Genomic DNA, 27,736 nt, shown 5'->3' on the forward strand with positions numbered 1-27,736 from the left:
CCTCTAATTTCTACTTGGTAACATGGTTAAATTTGTTGATATCTAAGGCCTCTTCTGTGAATTTTGATTCGTAAGGGCATCTTTTTTCACTCTTGGATCTTCGTCACAGAAGGGAATATGCATTAGCTGTGTAGAGCTAAGTAGAACCTGCAAAGTAGGTGACATGGGCCCACTTCCCCCGATCATGCTTTCTGACCTTGTATCAAAGAATAGATTCCAAATATTAGGCAGAGGATTTTTTTTAGACCACAGAAGAAAATTATGTAAGTCTTAATATGGCTTGAATGTGGCATTCAATAACAAAGATGCAGTCTCCAAGACAGTGTGCTCATGTTGATGCTCAAATCAGATCTCACGCTTCAGGGCATAAGCTGATTGCCTCAGTAATTGGGATGAATTCTCCCCACACATGTACAGCATTGCACAGTTGGTTGGGATGGTGTATTATGCATGTTCATTGTTTTTCTCAGAGGCATCAAATACTGGATAGTGTGAGGCAGGATACAAGGCTTGGTATACCATTGGTTATATCTGATGGTATGGGATAGCCTATATTTCAAATGGTGGATTTTAATTATATCCCTGTAAGTACATCTGCCTTCACTTCCTCTTTTGTTGGTGGCCAGGCGCAACTATTTGGTAATGAGTCCAATACACCATATATTATACTCTTCATATCAAAAGGAGGAAAATCAATTTCAATATTAAAATAAAGAAAAAGACAGAAACTGTTCATGCATTCTGAGACATAAAGTTTGTTCTACACAACTGAAGTCTGAAAAGGAAACATATGGGCTAGATTCTCTTCTCCATTACATCAGTGTAAACCTGGAGTAATTGGATTGACTGAAGCGGAATCACTCCAGATTTATATCAGTATAATGGAGATCAGAATCTTGCACATTTATATAGAATACAATTCTATATTTTGTCAAGAATCTGCAATAGTATAGGAGAAGCTTTGTAAGACAAACACAGACAGACTCAGCTATTAGTCAGAAATGGATTTCTTTGCATTGACCACACAATTCATAGGTTTTTCCAAGAAGATGAAAACATAGGGTAAGATGGCCTGCATCTTTAACAACAGAGCTCTAGTTTTGGCCTGAGATATTGTTCAGGAACAGTTCAACCATATGAAAAATGTATTCTGCGTCCAAGGTCATTGAGTATCTGCCATGTGGAAACACTGAATTATCTGTCACATGTTTATAACTGGTATAAATGAAAGCTGCCTGACTGCTTTAAAGTGCAGTACTTCTCTGAAAAGTGATTCTGCGTAAAAGGCATTGCAGAGGTTCTGCTTTTATTGTCTCAATAATACCTTTTCAAATGTGATTAATCTGCAAGTAAAAACATTTTTTTAACTGCCATCCTTGCAAACCCACCTGCGATGTCCTTCTCCCTCATTATCACCAGTACTGATGGCTTTCACCCAAAAAGAAGTAGCGATTCTGGATGCCTCCATTTTTGAGTGTCTGACCTGAGACATCTTTAAGGGTCTGATTTGCAAAGAGTGGTGAACACCTGCTCTGTATAAATCAGACCCCTAAAATGGATCTCCAGTTGGCGACCCAAAAACTTAGGCACAAATAAGGCACTCAAAACAACTAATCACTTTTCAAAATGTTGGCCAAAGATTCTGCAAGCCAAATTGAGCCTTCAGAGACAGCTGCAGTTCCATTGTCTTCAGTGGATTTGCACAGATGTAACTGACTGGAACTAAGCATATATTTTTTGTTATTGTTGAATGTCTAGAATCTAGCTTCCCCTCTCTGAGCTGCATTGGCTCTGCAGAGTGAAGCAGAATCAAAAGCAATACAAAAAATTATTTTGTCAGCAAAGTTAGTAAAAATGTCTCTGGAAATCTGTGGGGAACAAAAATACTGGTAAAAAGGTGCCATTTTTAGTCATTTTTTCAGAGCAGAACCATACTTTAATTTGCCATGCAGAGTAGGAGATTAAAAACATTTTTGGTAGTGATTAATTTGTACAATTTTATACTGACTCAATTCCTGTTCTTAACCTCCATTTAAACTGCCACACATTCCTATACTAGATGTGTGTTCTGCTTCTCAGTCAAAATCCCAGGTGGCTGAATGCTAATTCTGCATAAAATTAGATGGAAAAGTCATGCTCCTCCACATTTCTCTCTAAATTATGCAAAAATTGGGCATAATTGAGCACAGGGCTGGTCCAAATAGAGCCCTTAATTGTAATAAAGTGTAAAGTTGAGAAATAGTAAGACCGATAAACACAGCAGCTAACTACCTAGGACCAGATTGAGTATGGGGGCCTTTGGAGAAGCACAGAGGGGAATATGGGCATAAGGAACCTGCCCTGCTATGTGTCCCACTCAGTTCTTGTAGTCAGGAGGCTGGAAGATTTGGTTTGTGCCACAAGTGGCACTAGTCACCTCAAGAGTGCATGAATGGTGTGAGAATAATTAGAAGGGAAGGAGTGGGAATCACGCTCCCCACTTTCAGCCCCTGACCTTTTGGGTGGCTGTGGAGAGGAAAGAAGGAGAGTTTGAGGGTGCTTTGTGCATCTGCCTCAGTGCTCTGTTAACCCTGCCTCCATGCTGGCCTCCCAAATAGGCTCAATAACAGGAAGTGGCTGCAGTTGTAGTCTCATGCCAGCAGGGCCCTCATCAGTGTCATCCTGCTGGGCAGGCAAGAGCCTGCAGCTGTGGCTCCTTCTGGGGCCCTCCCCCACCAGCTCTGCAGGAGAGAAGAGGCATGGCCAAGGAAAGAGGGTGCAGCACTGGCTGGTAGCAGTTTCTCCTTTCACTTCTACCTCCCACTGCCAGTGCTTCTATATCCTGGGAAGTTTCCCAAAAGCTGGGAATTTGTGAGTAAAATGTTTTGAGAACTTTCCCAGGATACAGAAGCGCTGTACAAAACTTTATTTGGGAATTTTTCACCAGATTTGGGAAATTTTTAGCACTAGCTTGGGAAAAGTTGGCATCATGATATAGAAGCATTGGCTAACCCCTGCTGAATGCATGATGCCTGCTGCTCAGAAGGCATGGTCCTCATGACAGATGCAAGTGGGTGGACTCTCTCAGAGGAAACTGTTATATAAGGAAGAAGCATTTGTAATGTTAGGTGAATGCAGAGTTTATTGCACTTTCCATTTTGAATATAAGCAGTTAAATTTAAGACCACTCTAGAAAAGTTCATAGAAATGGTGTTCGCTTTCTTTCTAAGGGCTTTTCTTCACTGCAGTGTTGACTCAATGTATAAGTTAAGTGGTGCCCATAGCTCTACTCCTGTGCATGCACATAGATCTCTAGCTCAAACTAAGAGGTGCTTTAAACTCAAGCTAGCGGGCCTGTCTGGGGATGTGGGTTGAAGTCTGAGAGCTGCTGAAATTGAGTTAGTAATGCAGTGGGGACTCACCTACCCTATGCTGCTAATCCAAACGCTCTGGGCAGCTAACTGGAGAGGCATTGACTGGAGTGTAGAAAATTCTACCTAATATTGGAGTGAAAAGCCTTACAATAGCAGGTTTGTTGCAACTTTTTACTCCCTTCTTACTCCAGTACTAGCTTGCATAGCACAAACTTGAATAGGAGCAAATTTAAGACCAGGAACTCAATCTGTCTTTCTACACCCTGTTGATTTCAATGAGTTTTTGTTAAAGGTTTTAGATTTGGGCTAACAAACATGCAGCTCTCACATTATGTGGTACCAGGGTAATCAAGCTATTCAACCATCTGTTCTTGTACTATGTACAGGGCCGGCTCTAGGCACCAGCAAAGCAAGCAGGTGCTCGGGGCAGCACATCTGCAGGGGTGGCAGGGATCCAGCATGGAGCTGAGAACCAACAGGGGGCCCTGGGAGCCGTAGTTCCTTCGTTAGCTCCCTGACTATAGAGCCAGCCCTGGAGCAGGGAAAGAACTACATTTCCCAGCATTCCCTTGGCAGCAATCAACAGGAAAGGGAGGTGGAAGGAGTGAGGTAGCTGAGACGTCATGCTGCAGCTTACTTTGAATGGAGAGCTCACTGCTAATGTGGGGTGGCACTGTGAATGGAGGAACAAGTATGCCCAAGGAGTTGAAGGCTTTGGCCCAAATATCCCCTTCAGAAGACATCCCCAGACTGGGTTAGGGATACTAGTGTGACATCACCTTGCAGCCCCCAAAGAAAGAATTGGGTGGACTAAATGGACAGTGCACCTCTCTATCTGAAGCCTAGCAAGGGAGAAATGTGGATCCCACTAGAATTTAAAATGAAAAGTAAGGGAGGGGAGGCTCTACTAGAGGAGCTGGGCAGCTTTAGATACAGTACCAGGCACGTAGGAGGATTTCCACTTCTGAGCCATGGAAGCAGAAACTGATGTAAGCAGAGTCAGGATAAGCTCTACCCTGACATCTGGTGGAAAGAATTTCAGAGACTGTATTTGCATAGGCACGCCTACCCTATCCCAGACTGCCGAGCTGTGGGACTGCTTGGTGACAAATGACTCACCCTCAGTTGGGTGGTATTTACTAGACAAGGGACATGGGTTCCAAAACCCAGTGAATTGAGAGAAGCTGGGGACAAGTATTTGTGCTTGGTGGTGTAGGCTCCTTGTGGAGCCAGAAGCACCAGTTCCACCCCCTCCTCTCCACTGTGGCATGTCAGAGTTGATTTTTTTTTTTATTCCCTCAAGAATCTAAATACAGGTTACTGAGCTGAACTCACTTTAGGCTAATGGTGCACTAGCACTGGGGCTCCCCCACTAAGAGCTGAGGTCAGTAAGAGTTGAAATCACTAAAGAGCTGAAATAACTGAGCTGAAAGTACTGTGCTAACTAGTGGGGGAGCCTGAAGTTATACTGTGGAACAGAGCAGCTGGTGGAGTGGAGCAGTTGCGGGGATGGCTGGAGCGGATCACAGGACAGCTGGTGGCAGCAGAGCGGCTGGCGGAGCGGAGTAGCTGTGGGACGGGTGAAGCGGCCCACAGAGCGAGCGGAGCCGAGCAGTTTGCAGAGCAGTTCATGGAGCAGAGCAGCTGGTGGAGCGGAGCAGTTTCGGAGGATGGCTGGAGGAGCAGAGTGGAGCAGCTGGTAAAGCGGAGCAGTTCGTGGAGAAGGCAGAAGCAGAACCCACGGAGAGGCAGGGCAGTTGGCCCCGGACCACGTAAGGTGCCCCTTTCTACCCAGGCTGGGGGGAGGGACCTCTACAGATAAACTCTCGAACTCTGGGGTGGCATTGACCAGAGACTTTTGGGTTGTTGGACTTTGGGGTGATTGGACTTAAAACTCTAAGGGGAAAAAGGACAGTGCCAAAAGTACTTGGAGGTGCGTTTTTGTTTATGGTTTGTGTTATAACTCTGTTTGTGGTGTTTCTCCAATGGGATGCCGCATTGATTCCTTCCTTTATTAAAAAGATTTTGCTACACTCAGACTCCGTGCTTGCGAGAGGGGAAGTATTGCCTCCTAGAGGCGCCCAGGGGGGTGTGGTATGTGAGTGTCCCAGGTCACTGGGTGGGGGCTCGAGCCGGTTATGCATTGTGTTACTGAAACGGAACCCCTGGATACTGAACCCAGCCCTTGTTGCTGCCAACTCAGAGGGGCAGAATGGTTACATTTTTGGGGGCTCATCCGGGATCCCTGGGTCAGTACCCCTCGCAAGCACCTGTTGAGTGTTCCACTGTATTGGGAAATAATTATGTTTATATTTTGAGGAAACTACTGTTTGTATAATGGCTAATATGTCGGGTTTTTTTGGCCCCAGTCCTGCAGCCTCTAGCTCAGGGGCGGCAGACTCAGCCTATGATTGGGCAAAAGCACTGGGGCATATATTGGAAAAGATTGTGTTGGCCTATGCTACGTCAAACTCTTGTCGTAAGTTAAGGTTATTTGATGGGGAAGAGGAGTTTGAACTCTGGTCGGAGCATACTACTGAAATGCTGCGGGAGTGGGCTGTACCCGATGTAGAAAAGCGACGATGTCTAATAGAGAGCCTTAGTGGCCCAGCATTAGATGTAATTCACACCCTGAAGCTCACTGACCCTGAGGTCAGTGTGAAGGACTGCCTAGAGGCCCTTGATAATACCTGTGGGAGCGTAGAGGGCCCTGAGGACAGTTACTGTAAATTCATTAATTCCCGACAGCAAAGGGGTGAGAAAATTTCAGCCTATATACAGAGGCTGGAGAGACTACTTCAGAGAGCTGTTATGAGGGGAGCAGTGACTGCTGAGCAGATGGATCAGACCAGACTGGCTCAAGTTGTAAGAGGGACTCAGTATCGGAACCCAATCCTACTTCATCTCCGACTAAGAGAACAGCAGGAACATCCCCCAAGTTACTCCCAGCTGATAAAGGAGGTCAGGGAAGAAGAAAGGCAGGCAGCCAGCGAGTGTTGGGAAGCCCAAACATTGGAACCAGCCAGCACGACGCCACCGCCAATGGCCAGTGTACTGATGGTGAGCACCACAGAGGAACTTGCCCAACAAATGCAGGTCCTGACAGAACGGATAGCTGAGCTGCAAAGCATCATTGACCGAGCTAAGATTTCCAGGAATAAGGAACCTCAGACTGTGATGATAGAGAAGTCAGTATCTAGAGTCACCGTCCCACCTCGCCGAATGGGGAAAGGACAATTCTTTTGCTACCGGTGTGGTCAGGATGGGCACAGTGCTGCTAACTGCCATAAGGAAGAGAACCCCTCCTTAGTGTATGAAAAGCTGAGGATTAGTTGGAAGAGATCCAGTAGCTGCCAGAAGGTCCGGGGACAGAGACCACCTAGGCCTAGAGGATTTGAAGATTCCCCCAGAAGAGACCATCCAGTTGGGATCCCTGCAGGACTGATAGGGCCTCGAGCAGAGGTCATGGTGAGGATTGAAGGGGCAGAGTGTAAAGCCGTGCTTGACACTGGATCTCAAGTGACTATTATATTTCAGTCATTCTACCAACAGATGCTTAGGCACCTGCCCATACAGCCACTGACTGGCATTGGTCTGTGTGGCCTCAGCATGGATGAATACCCCTATCAAGGGTATGTCATAGTGCACCTGGAATTCCCAGAGGAGGTTGCTGAGGTAAAGCAAGAGGTGGACACCGCTGCCTTAATATGCCCTGACCCGAAAGGGACCTCTGATGTGTCTGTGCTGATAGGGACCAACTCCAGCCTCTTCAAGGTGCTCGCAGATTACTGCAGACAACGGGCTGGGGACCAGTACCTGAGTACCCTGATGATCCATACGCTTTGTGCTGAAGCCTATAGGAAAATTGAGAGCGCTAAAACGGAGACATCTGAGCTACCGATTGGGGCACTGAAGTACATGGGTACAACCCCCTTAGTAGTGCCTGCAAGGACGGAGCAAGAAGTATTTGTCATGAGTACCAGGCTGAAAGGCAGTAAAGGGGCATTAGCAATGATAGAGCAGCCAGCTGAAGGAGAGCTCCCGGAAGGAGTGCTGGTCCCCAGTGGAGTCATAACCCTACCTGCTGAAGCCCAGGAAAAGGTGACTATACTGATTGCTAATGAAACAAGTAGAAATGTTGTTGTGAGGCAAGGACAAAAGATAGCAGACCTCTTTGAGCCTGAATCAATTGTAAAACCCCAGTGTGAGACTCAAGTGCCAACAATAGACCCAGCAAAGTTTGACTTTGGAGATTCACCATTGTCCGAGGAGTGGAAAGATCGCCTAAGAAGGAAACTTTGTGAAAGATCCAAGGTGTTCTCATTGCATGAGTGGGATGTGGGATGTGCAAAAGGAGTAGAGCACAACATCAGACTACATGACTCTCGACCTTTCAGAGAGAGATCTAGGAGGCTTGCTCTCTCCGAGATGGAAGATGTGCGACAACATCTTCAAGAGCTGGCTGCAAATGGCATCATTACAGAGTCCCTCAGCTCATACGCCTCGCCCATTGTGGTGGTCCGTAAAAAAAATGGGAAAATCCGGATGTGTATTGACTACCGCACCCTAAACCACCGTACTGTGGTTGACCAGTACACAATGCCTCGAGTTCAAGATGCCTTAGACTGTTTGCTGGGAAGCCAGTGGTTCTCTGTATTGGATCTTCGGAGTGGATGCTACCAGATCCCTCTGGGTGAAGAAGATAAGAAGAAGACAGCCTTCATCTGCCCATTAGGGTTTTATCAGTTCGAACACATGCCCCAAGGGATTTCTGGAGCACCTGCCACATTTCAACATCTTATGGAGAAAGTTGTGGGAGACATGTATTTACTGCAAGTGTTAGTTTATTTGGATGACCTGATTGTGTTTGGAAGAACTTTTGGAGGAGCATGAAGAAAGACTTCTTAAAGTGCTTGATAGGCTGGAGGATTATGGTTTGAAGCTTTCAATTGACAAATGCCAGTTCTGCAGGACCTCGGTGAAGTATGTGGGGCACATCGTGTCCCAAGAGGGTGTGAGTACTGATCCTGATAAAATAGAAGCACTCACTACATGGCCACGTCCAAGCAACTACAGAGAACTCAAGACCTTCCTTGGGTTTAGTGGTTATTACCGCAGGTTTGTGAAAAACTATGCTACAATTGTAAAACCCCTCAATGATCTTACCAGGGGATATCAGTCCAGCAAGGACAAATCTAAGACCAAGAATAAAAGGCCTTCCATGCAGAGACACTATGGCCCCTTCGAACCCTTTGGGCCACGGTAGGATGAGAGATGTGAAAGGGCTTTTCGAGCAATCATTACTTGCCTAACTCATGCCCCAGTCCTAGTATTTGCTGACCCAAGCAAGCCATTTATCCTGCATACTGATGCCAGTTTGGAGGGTCTGGGGGCAGTACTGTACCAGGAGGTGGAAGGCAAGCGTAAACTTGTAGTCTTTGCCAGCCGAGGACTGTCTGATAGTGAAACCCGCTATCCCACCCACAAGCTGGAGTTCTTGGCCTTGAAATGGGCCATCACTGAGAAATTTCGAGACTACTTGTATGGGGCTCAGTTCCAGGTGTAGACAGACAACAACCCACTGACTTATGTGTTAACAAGTGCTAAACTGGATGCTACAGGGCAAAAATGGGTGGCTGCTTTGGCTAGCTATGACTTCAGCATTCAATATCGATCAGGGAGAAGCAATGTAGATGCAGATGCATTGTCCAGGCGTCCACAGGCACCAGGACTTGCTGTGATACCCACGGATGGAGTGAGAGCTATTTGCAGTGTAAGTCGCCGAGAGCCGGAGGCCCATGAGAGCCTTCATGGATGTGTTGCTGAAACTTTGGGCCTACCCCCGAATGCGTGCCTTCTGCTTCAGTAAACTATATTGCTTTGGACCAATCTCCGTTGCCCATGCTCAATACGGCTGACTGGCAAGAGGCCCAGCTGCAAGATATTGACATTCGTGATACACTACTTGCCAAAAGAGAGGGGCGAGGCCCAGCTGAGGTTGTCCCACCTACCCCAGAGGGCAAACTACTATTGAGAGAATGGACCAAACTAAAACTGATTCAGGGAGTGCTACACCGCACGACCACAGACCCTCTACCAAAGCAACGGAATCAACTAGTGCTGCCAAAAGATTACAGAGCCCTGGCCATGAGGGCCCTGCATGATGAATTTGGACATTTAGGGATGGAGAGGACCCTGGAACTTATCCGCAGTAGATTCTATTGGCCACGGATGGCTGAAGATGTTCGCAGGAAATGTGAGACCTGCGCACGATGTGTTCAAAGGAAAACTCTGCCCACGAGGGCTGCATATCTGAAGAACATCACCAGCAACAAACCTCTGGAGCTGGTTTGCATTGATTTCTTGTCGCTAGAAGTGGACAAGAGGAATATTGGGAACATCCTAGTAGTGACCGACCATTACACGCGATATGCGCAGGCATATCCCACACGTGATCAGAGGGCCACCACTGTCGCTCGAGTACTGTGGGAAAAATATTTCTCAGTTTATGGATTCCCAGCCCGGATACACTCGGAACAGGGACGAGATTTTGAGAGTCACCTTCTGAAGAAGGTGCTGAGGATAGCAGGTATTAAAAAGTCGAGGACAACGCCTTACCACCCACAAGGTGACCCTCAGCCAGAGAGGTTCAACCGAACCCTATTGGATATGTTAGGGACTTTGCGGCCAGAGCAGAAGGCAACCTGGAGCCAACATGTTGCATTTCTGGTGCACGCCTACAATGCCACAAAGAACGATGCTACGGGGGTCACCCTATATCTCTTGATGTTTGGGCGAGAACCAAGACTACCCATAGATTTGTGCTTTGGTGTATCAGAGGATGGCGATAGCTATGAAACCCATCAGCAATATGTATCCCGACTACGAGAAAAGCTACGGGATGCTTATCACTTAGCTACGTCTGCAGCTCGGAAGAACGCAGACCGCAACAAACAGCGATATGATGCTAGGGTGCGTCTGTAAGAGCTCCAGCCAGGGGACAGAGTCCTGCTGCGAAATTTGGGTATTGCTGGCAAACACAAGATAGCTGACAGATGGAAGGCAATACCTTAGTTAGTGATGGAAAAGCTAGGAGACCTGCCGGTCTACAAGATCAAACCTGAAGAGGGTCCAGGGCAGACCAAAACTGTGCATAGAAACCTTTTGCTCCCTGTGGGAGAATTGGTAGGCAGCCCTTATGAGATGGGCCACAACAGGGCAACTGGGCAGAACGAAGGTGCTGTACCAAAGCCGCCTTCCAACATGGACAGCCGGCCTCCTGCAGTTAACCTACCCCTACTCAGCACATCTGACAGTGAGTCTGAGGAGGAAGACACAACCATAGTGTATCCTGGGATGAAGACAAGATTTCAGTCTCGATCCGCTGAATCAGAAGAGAGCACATCCTCTTCCGCCCTAAACCCTATGGCAGAAGTATTTAGGCCCATTCCTGACATCCCTGAGCCACTGGTGGGACCCTCGTGTAATGACTTACACAGGCTATTGGACAGTGGTGACATACAGATGGAGGATGTCCAGAGCACCTGCGACCCTCCACTGTTAGAACTAGAAATGCAGGGGCCTATGCCAGTATCTGAGGGGAACTCACAGGAAACCTCCCCATCCGTCACTCAAGAGGATGTCCCCCCTACCATAGCAACAGAGATTCTCAATAGGCGAGACAGGGTAATAAGACCAGTGAAACGGTTAACTTACGATGCACCTGGGGTGATTAGTGAGGAGCCTATACATTTAGCACACAGGTTTGTGAAAGCTAAAGTAGGATATCTAATGCCTTTTGGAGGGGACCAATAAGTTAGTTTGGTAGGGAATGTGATTTGTCGGGACGACAAATTCTTGGCTGGGGGGAGGATGTAAGCAGAGTCAGGATAAGCTCTACCCTGACATCTGGTGGAAAGAATTTCAGAGACTGTATTTGCATAGGCACGCCTACCCTATCCCAGACTGCCGAGCTGTGGGACTGCTTGGTGACAAATGACTCACCCTCAGTTGGGTGGTACTTGCTAGACAAGGGACATGGGTTCCAAAACCCAGTGAATTGAGAGAGGCTGGGGACAAGTATCTGTGCTTGGTGGTGCAGGCTCCTTGTGGAGCCAGAAGCACCGGTTCCACCTCCTCCTCTCTCCACTGTGGCATGTCAGAGTTGATTTTTTTTTTATTCCCTCAAGAATCTAAATACAGGTTACTGAGCTGAACTCACTTTGGGCTAATGGTGCACTAGCACTGGGGCTCCCCCACTAAGAGCTGAGATCACTAAGAGTTGAAATCACTAAAGAGCTGAAATAACTGAGCTGAGAATACTGTGCTAACTAGTGGGGGAACCTGAAGTTATACTGTGGAACAGAGCAGCTGGTGGAGTGGAGCAGTTGCGGGGACGGCTGGAGCGGATCACGGGACAGCTGGTGGCAGCAGAGCGGCTGGCAGAGCAGAGTAGCTGTGGGACGGGTGGAGCGGCCCACAGAGCGAGCGGAGCCGAGCAGTTTGCAGAGCAGTTCATGGAGCAGAGCAGCTGGTGGAGCGGAGCATTTTCTGAGGACGGCTGGAGGAGCAGAGTGGAGCAGCTGGTAAAGCGGAGCAGTTCGTGGAGAAGGCAGAAGCAGAAACCACGGAGAGGCAGGGCAGTTGGCCCTGGACCACGTAAGGTGCCCCTTTCTACCCAGGCTGGGGGGAGGGACCTCTACAGATAAACTCTCGAATTCTGGGGTGGCATTGACCAGAGACTTTTGGGTTGTTGGACTTTGGGGTGATTGGACTTAAAACCCTAAGGGGAAAAAAGACAGTGCCAAACGTACTTGGAGGTGGGTTTTTGTTTATGGTTTGTGTTATAACCCTGTTTGTGGTGTTTCTCCAATGGGATGCCTTCCTTTATTAAAAAGATTTTGCTACACTCAGACTCCGTGCTTGCGAGAGGGGAAGTATTGCCTCCTAGAGGCGCCCAGGGGGGTGTGGTATGTGAGTGTCCCAGGTCACTGGGTGGGGGCTCGAGCCGGTTATGCATTGTGTTACTGAAACGGAACCCCTGGATACTGAACCCGGCCCTTGTTGCTGCCAACTCAGAGGGGCAGAAGGGTTACACTGACTTTTCTTTTCCAGATTTAGCTAATATTCAGAAAGGGAATCTAGCACTTGCCTTCCAGATTTGAACATCCTCAAAATTCAGAAGTGCTCAAGCTCAATTTGGGCAGCTGTTACTTCATTTCTCCCAAATCAAATATACTGATCCACTGTAACTTGTTGTAAAAAAGTAGGATAAAATTGAGTAAAAAATGCTTCTCAGTGTTATTAGGACTGGAATTCCTATTTTCAACAGCCATTGCTTTTTAAAAAAAAAAGTTTTATTTGTTTAAAAGGAAGACAGTGATATTGCATTGGCAAATTCCCCATAGAAACAAAAAGTGGAACAAAAGAGTAATAAAGGCACCTCAACTTTTCCTCATTTACATAGGACAGTCTTATAATATGCATCCAGATATCCTCCAACCACACAAGCTGAAAATTGTTCTACTTTACTGCAGTTCTGCAACCACATGGGAACCAATCCTGCCTGTGTTCTGTGCACATCCAAAATTCCTGCTGAATGACCAGTCCTGGGAGCGAGTTACCAGTGATAGAGGGCTGGGGCAGCAGGAGGGTGTGCGGGGGAGCCCAAGGCTGGGGTGGGGGGCAGCTAACATTTTTTTTTTGCTTGGGGTGGCAAAAAACCTATAGCCGGCCCTGACTATGTAGCCATCATTTGTTTAGTTCATTTAAAGTTCATTTTAGAGCTATATTCCATTTTAACTATCATGTGTGCAGTAGTCTATTTAGCTGTTTCCCGTGTGCTATGATTTTAAATAACTAAGGCCTGTGCTTTCTACAAAGACAGACAGCTATCTCATGTTCAACTGAGTGCAGATACAGCATGCACACGCTGTGCTCTCGCATAGAGTTTTTACTTTTGTTCTTTCCTGTTTTCATAATCTGAAATATTATTCAGTACTTTGCCTCTTGCCAGTCAGAGATGCAGATAACAATAGGGAAAGTGAAATTGGCTCATGCAAACCATTACTAATGCAAGCAGAATTTATTCATACAAGTAACCCTATTGAACTCCCTGAGACTATTCAGGGGAATGAGGACTACAAGGATTAGCCCTAAAAGGGGGGAATTTGGGAACTTCTATGCCATGTGTTATACAGAAGGTCCGACTATATGATGACAGAGGCCCTTTCTAGCCTAAGGGCATCTCTTCATTAGCAGGAGCGCTTTAATGTGGCTGTGTAGTCTGTGGCACTAGTGCTGAGAGAAAGGTCTCCCAGCACTATAAAACACCCACCTCCATGAGGGGAATAGCTACCAGGGCTGGGAGCACAGCGCTGGTGCACTGTCTACATGGCCACTTTACAGCACTGAAACTTGCAGCGCTCAGGGGGGTATTTTTTCACACCCCTGAGTGAGAAAGTTGCAGCGCTGTAAAGTGGCAGCATAGACAAGGCCTTAGAATCTATGAACTATCATGGATTCCCAACTTAGGGTTGTGAACAGTCGTCAGGGAGTTGTGACCACCCTGCCCTTCTCATATTGCTAAGTAGGAGCTGAGTCACAGTTATATCCAAGCTAAATGGGAGCAGAGTGCTGGGAGGTTCCAGTATGAAAAAGAGTGAGAACTTGGCTACAGAAATCATGTTGACAATTTAAGGCCAAATGTGGATCTCATACACTGGGGTAAAACTGGAGTTATTCCAGCAGAGTTAATATCATCTGGTGCCTTGGTCTTCTCACTGTAACTAGAATCCATTTAACACCTCTCCCCAGTAGCTTTCCATCTCAAATTTGCAATATCTGTTCACAGGGAAGAAGAATAATTAAAATACATATCGAAATATGTACAGTGTCTCCATTTATCCAGTACTTGCACTGATTCCCACCCCTCCCCCCCCAAAAAAGAGATTTATTTTTAATTTGTGAGCATTTGAAGGTATGTTTGGAGATCCATTTATAACAGCAGCCAGATGAGCACAAAATCCCACTCTCAGGTGACATCTTCCAATTTGGGTAGTACCATATGTGACCAAGGTATTAGTATTCATGTTTAGCTGAGCTGATGACACTCGACATGTGCAACATGCATATACTAGATATTATGAAAACTAAGATTATTTTCCCTCTTAGTTTTATCACACTCCATACTGATGGTATCTGCAGCTTGTTAGTAGCCGCAAAAGACAGTGTTAAAGAAAAAATAAAGCATCTCCAAAGAATGCCACAGTAAGTGTAAGCGTTCACATTTAAGTACATTTGGAATTACCAAACCTTAATTAAACACGCATTGGTCACCACTTGCTTTGGATCTACTATGTCGACCAGGGGCTCCTTCATGGCAACATCTCTAATACAGGTCATGTCGAAGCCATACACATTCTCCCACCCTGTCAATGCAAATGGATGTGTCAAAGGTGAGAAGTAATATAAAATAAATAAATAAATCTTTTGCACTTTGCATAGCTGCTTCTGTTCCAGACTCTCAAAGCATTTCACAACCAATTAGTTAACTTTCACAGCACCCCTATTAAATAAGTAATATAAATATAATATAAAATCTCCATTTTGCAGAGAAGGCACAGGAAGATCAAGGCCCACAATTTTAAAAGTGGCCTCTTGTTTTGGGTTCCCCAATAACTAAGACACCCAAGATCAGTGGACACTTTTAAAAACTTAGGCATTTAAATGAATTGCCAAAAATCACACAGCAAGTCAGCCAAATTGTTGTGAATAGAACTCAAAAACTCTGGATCCTTGTCCCTTGCTCTGTCTTCTAGATAACATTTAATCTCGTAATCCTGATCCTGTAGAAATATGAGTAGCCCCTATCGCAGGGGTGGCCAACCTGAGCCTGAGAAGGCACCAGTATTTAACAGTGTACATTGCCAAAGAGCCACAGTAATACATCAGCAGCCCCCCATCAGGTCCCCCACCCTGGTCCCAGAGCCTCCCACCCACTGGCAGTCCCCTCAGTCAGTACCTTCCCTCTCCGCACCTCCCAATCAGCTGTTCATGGCATGCAGGAGGCTCTGGGGGCAGGGGGGGGGAGGGGAGAGGAGTGAGGGCACTGCAGGCTATGGGGAGGGGGAGGGAAGGGATGGAGTGTGGGCAGGGCCTGGGGAAGAGCCAGGAGTTGAGCAGTAAGCACCCCCTGGCATGCTGGAAAGTCAGTGACTATAGCTTCAGCGCCAGAGTCGGTGCCTATACAAGAAGCCACGTATTAACTTCTGAAGAGCCGCATGTGGCTCTGGAGTCACAGGTTAGCCACCCCTGCTCTATTGTGTCAGTGGACTAGTCATGAGAGTAAAGTTATGCATATCTTTAAGTGTTTGGAGGATCAAGACCTTAACGTAACTCCATCACGACAGACTGCCTTCGAAAAAGCTTGCAAGCTGAGTTGAGCTCACTGGGTATTTGAACTGTTCTGATGACTGTACCAGTAAGTGCCTTTTATCTTGCTGAGTTTCTTTCTTTGAACAAATGATCCCCTAGGGGGAAAGTACATTGGCTCTGCTCTTATGGTTGACATTTCATTGTGAGAAAATACAAAGAACTGTTACATTTTTGGATTTGTTTTTTAAAACCAAAATCATATTACACTCTCCTGAACCAGATGAGTCAAATTCCATTAAGCCACACTGCCCCATTAAAAGTCTAAACTGAAAGTTACAAAAGTCATGTGGGCTGCAGTGTGTGCTGAGTAGAAGAATGGCAGGAAAAACACTTTGAGCATTTAAAAATGTTATTATGCATGAGAACAAGCAAGGTAAATTGATAAACCATGGTAGGGAGCAAATTTGCAAAAGCTTCTCCTCTCAGAGCACAGCAGTTGAGTTCTTGGAATTCCCAGCAGGGTGAGAATTGGCAGCAATAGTAAAGGTCAGTAAGTAGGATTCTAAACTGCAACATATTTGGCAAAGATACATTCTTTGGTAATGGTGTCCTTTGATAAGGTTGTCAACTTGCCCACATTTGGGGAGGTGGAGTGACTCCTGAATCTTTTTCTTTTTCCACCCTCTTGTTGTGATTTCTGTCCTTACTCACCCAATATTGGTGTGTTTTCTGAAAGCCCCAGTTCCTTGAGTCATGTTACTATAGGAGAATCTCAGCTTTCATTTTAAGTGCCAAGTTTATAGCCCTCATGGTTCCATAAAAAAAGCTGGAAAATATGAACCCTAAACGATCACAGATCAGAAAGAAAATACCCCCACTCCCCCCAAAAATAATTATTTTTGAACCAATTTCACGATTTGGGGCAGGGGAATGATTTCTGAGCACCTTCTGAAACATCCATCACTGCATTTGGCACGTGAGAGACTCTGGTTCCCATCCCAAGAAGAACAAAGTAACGGGGAGAAATAAAAGTGAAGCGAGATAATAGGGAGGAGTTAGAAATTTAGAGGAGAGAGAAGTGCAGTGAGAGAAGAGATTCGGACAGAAAGGAGTAAAGAAGGCAAAGAAAAAATTGATAGTATAAATAGGGAAGAATGGTGATATCAGAAAAGAAAAATGTTTTGAAGGAAAACAGGCTGAGGTGGAGGGGGGAGAACCAGACATATTTAAAAGGGATGAAAAAACATACAGACCAATAAATCAGGGAAAAACAAGGATACTGAATATGCCTTCAGAAAAGACATCAAGACATAGAAGGGAAAGTAGAAACCAGGATGGAAAGAGAGGGCAAAAAAGTGGGAGTGTCTTTTTTTGGGTGACAGGAAGCAGGTTTTGTTATTTTACATGAAGTGTCCTTCATATACACCCTTTTGTAACTATGATTTTATGGGATTTTGTCTGCTTCTGCAACCAAAAAATATCTGAAAATATTCCTGGCTTTGGACAAGGAGAAGATGACAATCCGCTTTGGATGTTGTAGATCTGTATTTCTTAACCAGGGGTATGCTTAGGGTGACCAGGTGTCCGTTTTTCGACCAGAACACCCAGTCGACAAGGGATCCTGGTGGCTCCGGTCAACACTGCTGACTAGGCTTTTGACTGTCTGGTTAGCAGTGCCATGCAGTGGGGCTGACGGGCTCCCTGCTAGCCTCCATGCTGCTCAGCTCCTGGGGAGCAGCCGGCATGTCTGGCTCCCAGGCTTAGGGTGGCCGGCGGGTCTGCGTACTGTCCCGCCTCCCGCCTGCAGGAGCAGCTTCCATTGGCTGGGGCAGGGCAGGGGCTGAACTAGCATGACTCAAGAACGCTCAGCAGGTGGCTGTTGAGGGGTCATGGTGCAGGCCTCTACCACTGCTGCCGGCCTACTTCTCCTTGTGCTCCTCCTGTGGCTGGGTTTGAGCTGTAGCATGTGCCCTGTCACAAACCACGGTCGGTCGCCCCATTGCCAGCACCCAGGAGATCAAGGTATGTATCCCCATCTCCAAGTGATGGGAATGGGGCTGCACCCCTGCATCCCCCACACTGCATCTGTCTCCCCTGTCCCATTCTGCCCTGCCTCCCTCCCTTACCCATCCTAGCCCTGTATCCCTTACAGCACTCTCCCACCCATCTCTCCACCTCCCAGAGCCACCCCCCATGTCCCTCACCCCCCACAGCCCTGCACTTCATTCACCTCCATACAATGCTGCACTCCCATTATGTCTCTACACACTCCTGTGACCTCCACATCCTCCTGCACCTGTAACCTTCTGCCTCCCTCTGCATCATAATCAGAGAGAGAAAATAAAAAGGCAATAAAACCAGACAATAAAACTCAGACAGCAGCCTGGGGCCCAGGCAGAGCAGAGCCCCCTCGGTGCCAGGCAGCCAGCCTCTGATCCCTTCGCTCTGGGGCTCAAACTTCACGCCGGGCACAGCAGCACTGCAGCCCCCTGGGCGAGGGGCCCGCAGGCATGGGAAGTCTCGTGGCAAGGGTGTTTGGTTTTCTGGAATTAGAAAGTTGGCAACCCTAGCTATGTGTACCCCTGAGGGTACATAGAAGTCTTCCAGGGAGTACATCAGCTCATCTAGATATTTGCCTAATTGTAAAGCAGGCTACAAAAAAAGCATTAGCAAAGTCAGTACAACGTTTCATACAGACAGTGACTTGTTTATACTGCTCTATATGCTATACACTGAAATGTAAGTACAATGTTTATATTCCAATTGATTTATTTTATAATTATGTGATAAAAATGACAAAGTAAGCAATTTTTCAGTAGTAGTGTGCTGTGACACTTTTGTATTTCTATGTCTGATTTTGTAAGCAAGTAGTTTTAAGTGAGGTGAAACTTGGGGTATGCAAAACAAAGCAGAATCCAGAAAGGGGTACAGTAGTCTGGAAAGGTTGAAAGCCAGTGCTATAGATTAGTGGTTCTCAAAGCCAGTCCGCTGCTTGTTTAGGGAAAGCCCCTAGTGGGCCGGGCCGGTTTGTTTACCTGCCGCATCCACAGGTTCACCCGATTGTGGCTCCCACTGGCTGCGGTTCGCCGCTCCAGGCCAATGGAGGCTGCGGGAAGTGGTGAGGGCTGAGGAATGTGCTGGCCACTGCTTCCCACAGTCCCAATTAGCCTGGAGCAGTGAACGGCAGCCAGTGGGAGCCGTGATCGGCCAAACCTGCAGATGCGGCAGGTAAACAAACCATTCCGGCCTACCAGGGGGTTTCCCTGAACAAGCAGTGGACCGGCTTTGAGAACTACTGCTATAGATGACCCTTGTAATGGGCCCAATCCTGAATCCAGTTTGTGGTGCTAAAGTTACTTGTATCTTTTGATGGAAGAACAAGGCCCACGCCAAGACTGCACTTCAGTTAGAAAAACCAAGACTTTTTTTTTTCTGGAAAGCTGTCAGGTTGTAAGACTGGGATGAAGCCGATAAGGGGGAGTTGTGTGTATGCATCTGACTGGTAATTGAGCCCACTAGTACTTTTCCAAGCTCCTATATACCACATGGCCCAATAAGTAGAGCTGGTTGGAAATTTTCCCATGGAAACTTCTTTTTGCCAGAAAAGGTCTTCACAGCCAAAACAAAAATTGCTGTGAAAAATTTTCAGTAAATGTTCATGCAGTTTTTTAAAACCCTATTAAAAACTTTTGTTTTGGTGGGGGGAAAGTCAACTCACTCTTGCCTTTTTAATTCTCTACCCTATTTTTTGTCCTCAGTGGAAAAAAATTTTTAAGTAAAATTATGGTTTTCTCTATCACAATGAAATGAAAAATTATGTTTAGAAAATTTTTTCATAAATAAATTCTCAGAAAATTTTGGACAAATTAAATTCTTTTTTCAAATGTGAAAAATATATATTTTTACCAGCTCTATCAATAAGCTTTCACACTTACAGTGGCTGCCACTTGTAAAAATTTTAAGTTCCTTTGCAAACTGTTAACGTTACAGTTGTACTCACAGTGCTGAGAATAGGGAAACATATTTGCTTTCCACAACGAACGCTCTGTATAACTTTTCATGAGTGATGTACCCAGATACTTGGATGCTAATATCTAAACTGCATTGTTAAACCTATTCACCTTAATTTGAGTTGTTGCTGATTATGCACTGTATGTATCTTCTGACTTTTAAATACCAACTTTGTATTTGTCAATAATCTAAGCACTATACCCAGATGTACAGACACCCTTTTCTTAACCTGTGTATTTATTATATAATTTTTTAACATGAGCTTTAATAAAAATTATAAATTTCACCTGAGTGCTGCCTCTAGGCTACCACGACACTGCATACCTCTAGGCAGTCAAAAGTGTAGATTTTTATGGTAATTGCTCTAGATAGCACAATGGAGTGATGCAGTTTTAAAAAAAATCCCAGACTCTAAAATCCAGGAAGTTCATATTTAGGGAAGATTACGGGTGGTGGTTGTTTTTTTGGAGGAAGGGGACAAAAATCAGACATTCAACTGACAATATTCTATACATGCTTTTCCCCTCCCTCTTAATACAGTGTTCCATACTAATGAATGTTTCTTTGTGTTCATCTGGATACTGTATTTGTGACCTAGTGCCCACACTCCGTTAGCTTTCTCGGCAGCTTCTCTTATAGCAAGACTTTGTCAGAGGGGAGCTTGCAGCAGTGTGGCAGGATTGTTGTTCTCCGCAGGTGCAACTAAACACTGGATGATGTAAAACAAATACAGGATGAAGAATGACACCCCACCACCTTCCCCCTGCAAAAAATGGATTGAAATTCAAGGAGTTGAGAGCTATGGGCTTGATGGAATGTGACAATGAAATCAGGGGAGTGTTGTTATATAAACACAAGGAGCTTGCTTCTCATCTCACTGACACAAGTCTAATTCAAGAGCAATTCAATTTAGTTCAGTTGGCCTGATTCTGATCTCGCACCTGGTTTATACTGGTGTGATTCTATTGATTTCGGTGCAGTTTCTCTTGATCTATGTCAGTTAAAGGGAGACCAGAATCAGGCTACAATAAAGATGTGCTTATGAAAAATGCTAATATCAGCAGGGACACTATTCATCTTCACAGCCGCTGAGGCTGATAAAACACCTAGCAAGCAATAGCTTTAACTTCTGGCCACATGCTCAATTGGTGTAAATCAGTCTAACTCCATTTAATTTGATTTAGTCGGTGTTGGTCCTGCTTTGAACAGGGAATTGGACTAGATGACCTCCTGAGGTCTCTTCCAACCCTAATATTCTATGATTCCACTGAAGTCAACAGAGCTATGTTGATTTACACACCTGAAGACCTAGCCTATTAAAACAAATAGTAATTCTTAAACGGCAGTGCATTTTCTCATTATTTCACACAGTTTGCAAATCACACACCAAGTGTAAGAAAGCCACCTGAGGGCAGGGCCGGCTTTAGGCCTATTCCACCAATTCCCCCGAATCGGGCCCCATGCCTAAGAGGGCCCCGTGCCCAGTGAGAATCCCTTCCCTGGCTAGAGGCACCTTTTTAATTTTTACTCACCTGGCTGCGCTTTGGGTCTTCGGCGGCACTTTGGTGGCGGATCCTTGGCTTGCTCTGGGTCTTCAGCAGCACTTCGGCAGCGGGGCCTTCAGTGCCACCAAAGACCTGGAGCGAGTGAAGGACCCACCGCTGAAGTGCCGACGAAGACTCAGAGCACCGCCCGGTGAGTACAAGCTCCACATGTTTTTTTACATGTGTGTGTTTTGGTTTTTTTAGTTATCCCTGACGGGGTCCCGTCGAAACTGTTCAAATTGGGCCCCGCACTTCCTAAAGCCGGCCCTGCCTGAGGGTTTTGTCATATCTAACCTCACACTAGTATAAATCGGGAGTAACTCCAGTGAAGTCACACTGATGTAAAATTAAGATAAGTGAGAGGAGAATCATGCCCAATGTATCTATTATGAGGAGTCCATAAGGCTACTCTATAAAAATGTGAATGGGGGAATAAAAATATTTTCATGGAACTGATCACACAGAAGGAATGTATTAGACTTGTACTTACAGTGAATTTTGAAGTCCTTGTACTGTCTGTCTTCAATTGCTACCACGTACAAAGCGGCCCGGTCTGGAAACATAAGCCCTCCAGGTTTCTGTTGATGAATTGTGGGGAAATGGATCTCGTAATCTATTCACCTGACAAAGACATCACATTTTGAACTGCACATACAAAAACCAGACAAGCACCCCACCCCCGCATGCTTTTATTGTTCTCCTTCAGATTTTCACATCGGTTTTCAATATCTCAGAGATTCTTGCACCCTGCGGCAATGTTGTTAGATAAATAGCATCTATCAGAATTGTACCAGCTGTCACTCAAAAGCAAAGCTTACTTTTAAAATGAAAGGTTTCCCAGTTTACTGAGCTCCCTATGCTAATCTTTCTATGCAAGCCTAAGAAAGGGCACTTGAACATAACTGTGTCTGTTTGAAGCTGGTGGTAGTAGAAGAGGAGGGCTTACAACTGAAAAATAAACAACCAGACCTCCAGCAAGGAGTATGACATGCAGAGCACCTACCAGCCACTTGTCTCGTGCAAAGATGACTGTGTTTAGCATTGACTCATAGAAAAGACAGTAACCCATCCATTCACTGATGATGATGTCTACTTTATCCTCAGGCAGTTCAACTTCTTCCACTTTACCTTTAAATATTGTGATTACTGAAAAAAGAATCCAAAAGAAATATGTTTCACATAATAAAAGCCTGACTAAAAGTACCTCACTGGTGAATGTCACTCTCCCCCTGCTTTTTGTTTTGATTTAAATATATGGACCTGATTCTCCTCTCTCTGCAGCATAGATCAGGAGTGACTCCACTCAAGTTCATGAAGTTACACTAGTAAGGAAAAAAACAGTATACGGGAGAAGTGGATCAGGCCCATGCAGTATATAATACACAGAGAATCATTAGTGTATGTCTGCGGTGCACACTCCTTTCATCAGCATGTACAGTACATACACTATGTCCTGTGTCTTCCACTCCCCCACCTCCACCCAGCATGGGTATAATTACCATTACCAGTGTAGATGGTCTGAGGCTCTGGTTAGGCAAGTAGAGTAAAGACATGCCAGACCCTTATTGTATGCATCCTACATGAGGCTTTCTACATGCTCAAGTAGTGCCTTTCCCTGTTTTGAGTCATGTAGTGTCCTGCTGCTGGAGCCTGCTTTTCCCCACCACAGGCAGCTGCTGAAGCCTTTCCCTTCCACAGGGAGCTACATACCATAGTGTGGATACAGCCTGCTTTTCACTATGGTGTGTACCCACACATTACGGTGTGCAGTGTAGATATACCCTTAGTAGCAATATAAAGGGACATTGTCAAGATTAAACAACATATTTTTAAAAAAACATTCCTTACCTGTTACAATATCTTCGATTACCAGCCCTTTGGAAGCTGGCATATGTCTACATCGTCAGTAGTGGGATGTAAAGAATTCATCCAAAGCCCTGAATATACACAACCCCAGGCTGTGCTTGGTTTCTAGTACTATTTGCCAACTCATCAGCCCAAGTCCATCAACATTCATGGAGCTAGGTAGGAGCTGTCTGATCTCACACTGGTTTTACATGTGTTTTTCTTCCTTGCCTTCAATGGAGTACTCCTGATTTACATTGGTACATGTAAATGAGATCTACTTTGGGCATGTCGCAGTTTATACAGTTCTAAACCCACCCCCACTATCCTGCCCTCTCTCTCACAAATACATTCCCTTGCCTGAACCTCAGTCTGTCCCTAGCTATTTTTTCCAGACCTATTCCCAGCTCTGGCATAAGGGTTTATGGAATCACAAGATGTCTTCCACCTCCATCTTCCATCTTTGAAAATTCTAGTATGTCTCTCACTGCCACTCTCAAATTCACCAAGGTCTTCAAGCTAATAGGCAAGAAATGGTTCAAACCTCCATCTCCCTAAAGCAGCAGAAATGGGCAAACAGTCTCACGCCTGGTATAGCAATTGTTTCACTAAACTCAGAATTAGAGACAGACACCTCCAACATCTTACTTCAATAGCTAGAGAACTGTCTTGGATTCCATTTAGCTATGTGCTATGGGGCAATTCAGCTAGTATAGAAGTGTTAGGAAATTCAAGCCATTTAATAAGATGTTGCCTTACTTCTCAGCCCCCGGATTCTAAGGGTTAAACTGGAAAATATTTCTATGAGACAATTCTAATTTACTTTTTGCGTTGTTTTTAATTTCTTGTCACCTGACCTTCAACAGTGAAATTTACACTTGTTAGTTTCACTTCCTGGTCCTCATAAACAAGAACAACCTGGTGCATTTGGGTTTATAATGTTGCAGGAGAATGTATTTTAATTGAAAAAATGTTGTGATTTCAAATGAACCTTAATCCATTTTATCCTGGGCTTGTGTAATTTTGAGCTATTTTCACAAACATCTGTCTTTCTATGTGCTGATGCACCATTGTGCATACGGCAAAGTATAGAGAGCAAGGACAATCTTCAGCTTTAAGTACAAAACAATGACTGAAGTTCAAGAGCAATGTTAGGAACTGGAAATTCTTCAGATCACATCTAATCTGATTTCTTTATGAATGGTGTATACTTTTCCAGAACAGGTTGTTATCAGTCTATTTTGGACCCTCTTTCTCTGTCCTGAGCTTGGTTTTCTTCTTTTACCTTCCCTAACAGATGTTTTTCAGATTTCAAGTTTGAGAAAATATAGGGGAAAAGACTCTTGTATTGAAGATTACTTAAAGTTTAGCTGGAATTAATTGAGCTGATTCTACTTCTTTAACGACATCTTTTCTGTCGCATCTCTAATTTCTGTTCTTTATGCCTGCAGAAATGAGTTTCAGGAAGAGAAGGATATGCTGATTTTTTATACAAATTCTTTCTAATATCTAGCAACTTCCAAGAAGAACCTGTTTGTGATTTCTGATGCCAACAAAAGAAACGATAAAAATCCATCTAGTTTTCCGTCACTGAAGTGTAATTTTATTTTTAAACACAGACTAGCAACCCCATTTCATTCTGGCCTTGTCCCCGCTATTCTGGACAACCATAGCATGGGCAGGGGTGTTACCCAGGTTTTTTTTAACCCAAAGCTCTTGGTAACTTTTACTCTGTGCGAGGTGGTGTCAGGAAATAAATTAGGAGAGACACGGCCGTCTGACCGATAGATGGCTGGCACAAATAGGACAACATAAGAGTGCTTTCACTTAAAGCTAAACTTTACTTAGTCTCAAACACTTACGTCCACAACAAGTTAGTAAAACACCCCCAACCCTTGATAATTACCAAAGCTTAGTGTGGCTTTTAAGTGACACAGCGGCAGGCTTCCGGTGGCCAAATTTTCCATCTGCTGGTGGGGACCGCAAGATGTATCCAGAAGGAGAGTCCAAAAAGAGTCCCCAAACGAGTCCAACTATCTCAAGCTTTTTCCCCTTATTTATACATTAGTAATAGAATGATATGTCCCTTAAAGAAAACTTGTTAAGCAAGCAGTTTTTAATTCGTCAAGCAAGAGGTTCCTTCTGATTATTGACTAACCCAGGTGTGGGTTTTTTCAGAGTTTGCAGCCTTGAGACCCCAATAGACATTCCTGGGGCACATCCTGCTCTTTTTAAAATGCATGTTTCAGCAACTTCAATACAATTATTATCAGGAAGGAAGCGGGGCCAAGCTGCCCTTTCTGTGGCACCCCAAACCCCCCTCCCCTCCTGCCTTGGTCAAGCTGAAACTGCTGAATGGCCAATTTACAGTTTGCTGACTAGGCTGCCTTTAACAATAAGCCATAGTGGTTTCAGGCACTGTACTGGTTTGCCAAAGTCTCCCTGTACAGGGGGTTAAGTCGAACAATTTACAGGGAAAAAGAGGTTCCACAAATGAGATGGGAATTAATCCTGACATCCTAATGACTCTCATACTGAGACAACATATCTGATTTTTCTGTCATTCAACCCGTGTTTCTGGAATAATAATGCGTTCAATTACATCTTCAATCTGTGCAGCCATCCCTGACATAGGTACATTTTGTAGCTTCAATTCTTTTTGTAGCCTGCATTGTTCCTCTCTGTCTCTCCTTATATCCATGACTGGTGGATATTATTAGCTCTCGCTTTCCTGGTAAGTTGAGAAGGGGTGTGAAGTATCAAGGAAGAAGATTTATTCATACATCTCATCTTCTTCATCGTGTCCCCTCCATGGCTGGGCTCTCCACAGGCTGAAAAGTGAGTCCTTGAGTCCATTGATAAAATGAAAAGCCCCAGGACAAAGAGTTCTGTTTTCTTGAACTTTGATGTAATTTCTGGCTTATTGTGTTTTTCATTCCCAACTCCAGAGGTCAGCACAAAGGGCTTTTCCCAAAGATTTTAATACCTCATCATTCCTATTAATGCCTCGGTTTTTAAAACAGGTTGTTTGAAGCATGGGTTGGAAAGCCGCAGCTGGGAGGCAGGTCAAGGAGGGTAGATGGTCAGGAAACTCTAGAAGGAAAGGCAAGCCAGACCCGAGGAAGGTGATAAAGTGCAGGTGTCCAGGGAGAGAGGAGGAGGAAACTGGCAGTGAGTGCAGGCTGAGATGAGCTTCAGAGAGTTGCAAGAGGTCAGGCAGCTGGGAAAGGATTGGGTCTCACGACAGTGGAAAAGCAAAGGATCAGCAGTCTTTTATTGTATGATTATTTATTGTCATTTTGACACCCCCCAGCAAGTGCTGTTCCATAAAGTTCTTTTTAACAATTGCAGGTTTAACTTCTCTAACTACACAAGGTGGAAACCCTTGCTTTGTTTATTTATGTCTGAGGGGAAAATTGCGAGTTACAAAACCAGCTTTGTTTCTTAAGCCTTGTCTTCAGTGATGGAAATGTTAAGGATGCTAGAGCAAAAAGTTCTCAGCTTACTTACAAAACTCTGAGATTTGTTAACTCCCTTTCCCCCACCAAAGAGAAATACAGACAAACATGGATGAAAAAAGAAAACATGAAAAAGGAAAAGCGGATACTCCCTCTTCTGGTGAGGTAGCAGGTAGTTAAGAAAATATACTGTAAATGGTAAAGCAGGGTCACTTGAATTGGACTTAATTAGAATTGGTCAAAAATGTTCAAGCAAAAGTTTTCTTCATCTCCAAATGAGCTTTTTTGAAGAAAAAAATCCTGTTAACTTTTTTGATTGATCTTGCTTTTTGCAATATTTTTCATGTCATTTTAGTTGAAATTATTATTGAAAAAATTATAAAACATTATTGACATGATCATTAGAACCTATTTTTCAATAAATAAAATTTGTTCATAATTGTTTTGTTTTCTATAAAAGATTGATTAACAAAATCCAGGACAAGTTTTTAAAAACTGAACAATTTAAAACCCTGAAGAAAGAAAACTTCTTCAACATTTGACTGGTCCATTTGTGGTCAGGTTAGAAAGGCTTGATTGGCGTTCCAGTTCCATTGTTAGACAAAGTTTTCTACCTCAGAAGAGTGAGCAGGCAAAATGAAATCTTGGACCTGCTAAGGTAGGTTGGTAAAATCCTGGCCCCATTGAAATGAACTGGAGTTTTGCCATTGACTTCAGTGGAGCCAGAATTTCACTCTTAATGTTCAGTAGGTTGGACACCCATAAGCTGGAGTGGAAAATAAAGAAAAGAACAGATATAAAACAAAAGCAAAGACAAGAAAAGCGTCTTCTGAGTCCATCTTGAGTTTTATAATATTCCATTCTTGGAAAACTACTAGCCTGTTCACAGCCATCCTTTCAGAATTTTCCAATAGCTCTTAGTTCAAAATCAAGGAAACTTGAACAAACTCAAAACAAATCAGAGCCCAATTCTCAAAACAAAGTTCAGACAAGTTCCCAGCATTCAATGGGTAGTTCTTAGCATGACTCTGGTTAAGTGATTTAACTGTTAAGGCAATAATTCATAGTGCATAGCCTTAAATCTATTAAAATCTCTCTCTTGGAAGTAGGACCAGAGGTATTTGTTAAGGAGCAGGAAAGAGGAACTGAG

The 27,736-nt window shown here is 44.7% G+C and overlaps 1 protein-coding gene across 3 annotated transcripts in view; it reads right to left on the minus strand.

The window, feature by feature from the left end:
* Positions 1-27,736, minus strand: part of PRMT8 (protein arginine methyltransferase 8) — a 124,608-nt gene that overhangs the window by 11,999 nt on the left and 84,873 nt on the right. For 2 of the 3 annotated variants that reach the window (XM_050966211.1, XM_050966200.1), the window contains 3 exons: positions 22,287-22,429; positions 21,774-21,861; positions 14,667-14,782 (listed from right to left, as the gene is read on the minus strand). In XM_050966211.1, coding sequence (XP_050822168.1) covers positions 14,667-14,782; positions 21,774-21,861; positions 22,287-22,429 — 347 coding nt within the window. The remainder of the gene's footprint in view (positions 1-14,666; positions 14,783-21,773; positions 21,862-22,286; positions 22,430-27,736) is intronic. The other variant, XM_050966207.1, reaches the window with a different exon arrangement.

This window comes from Gopherus flavomarginatus, chromosome 1 (assembly GCF_025201925.1).
Source record: "Gopherus flavomarginatus isolate rGopFla2 chromosome 1, rGopFla2.mat.asm, whole genome shotgun sequence".
Lineage (NCBI taxonomy): Eukaryota > Metazoa > Chordata > Testudines > Testudinidae > Gopherus > Gopherus flavomarginatus.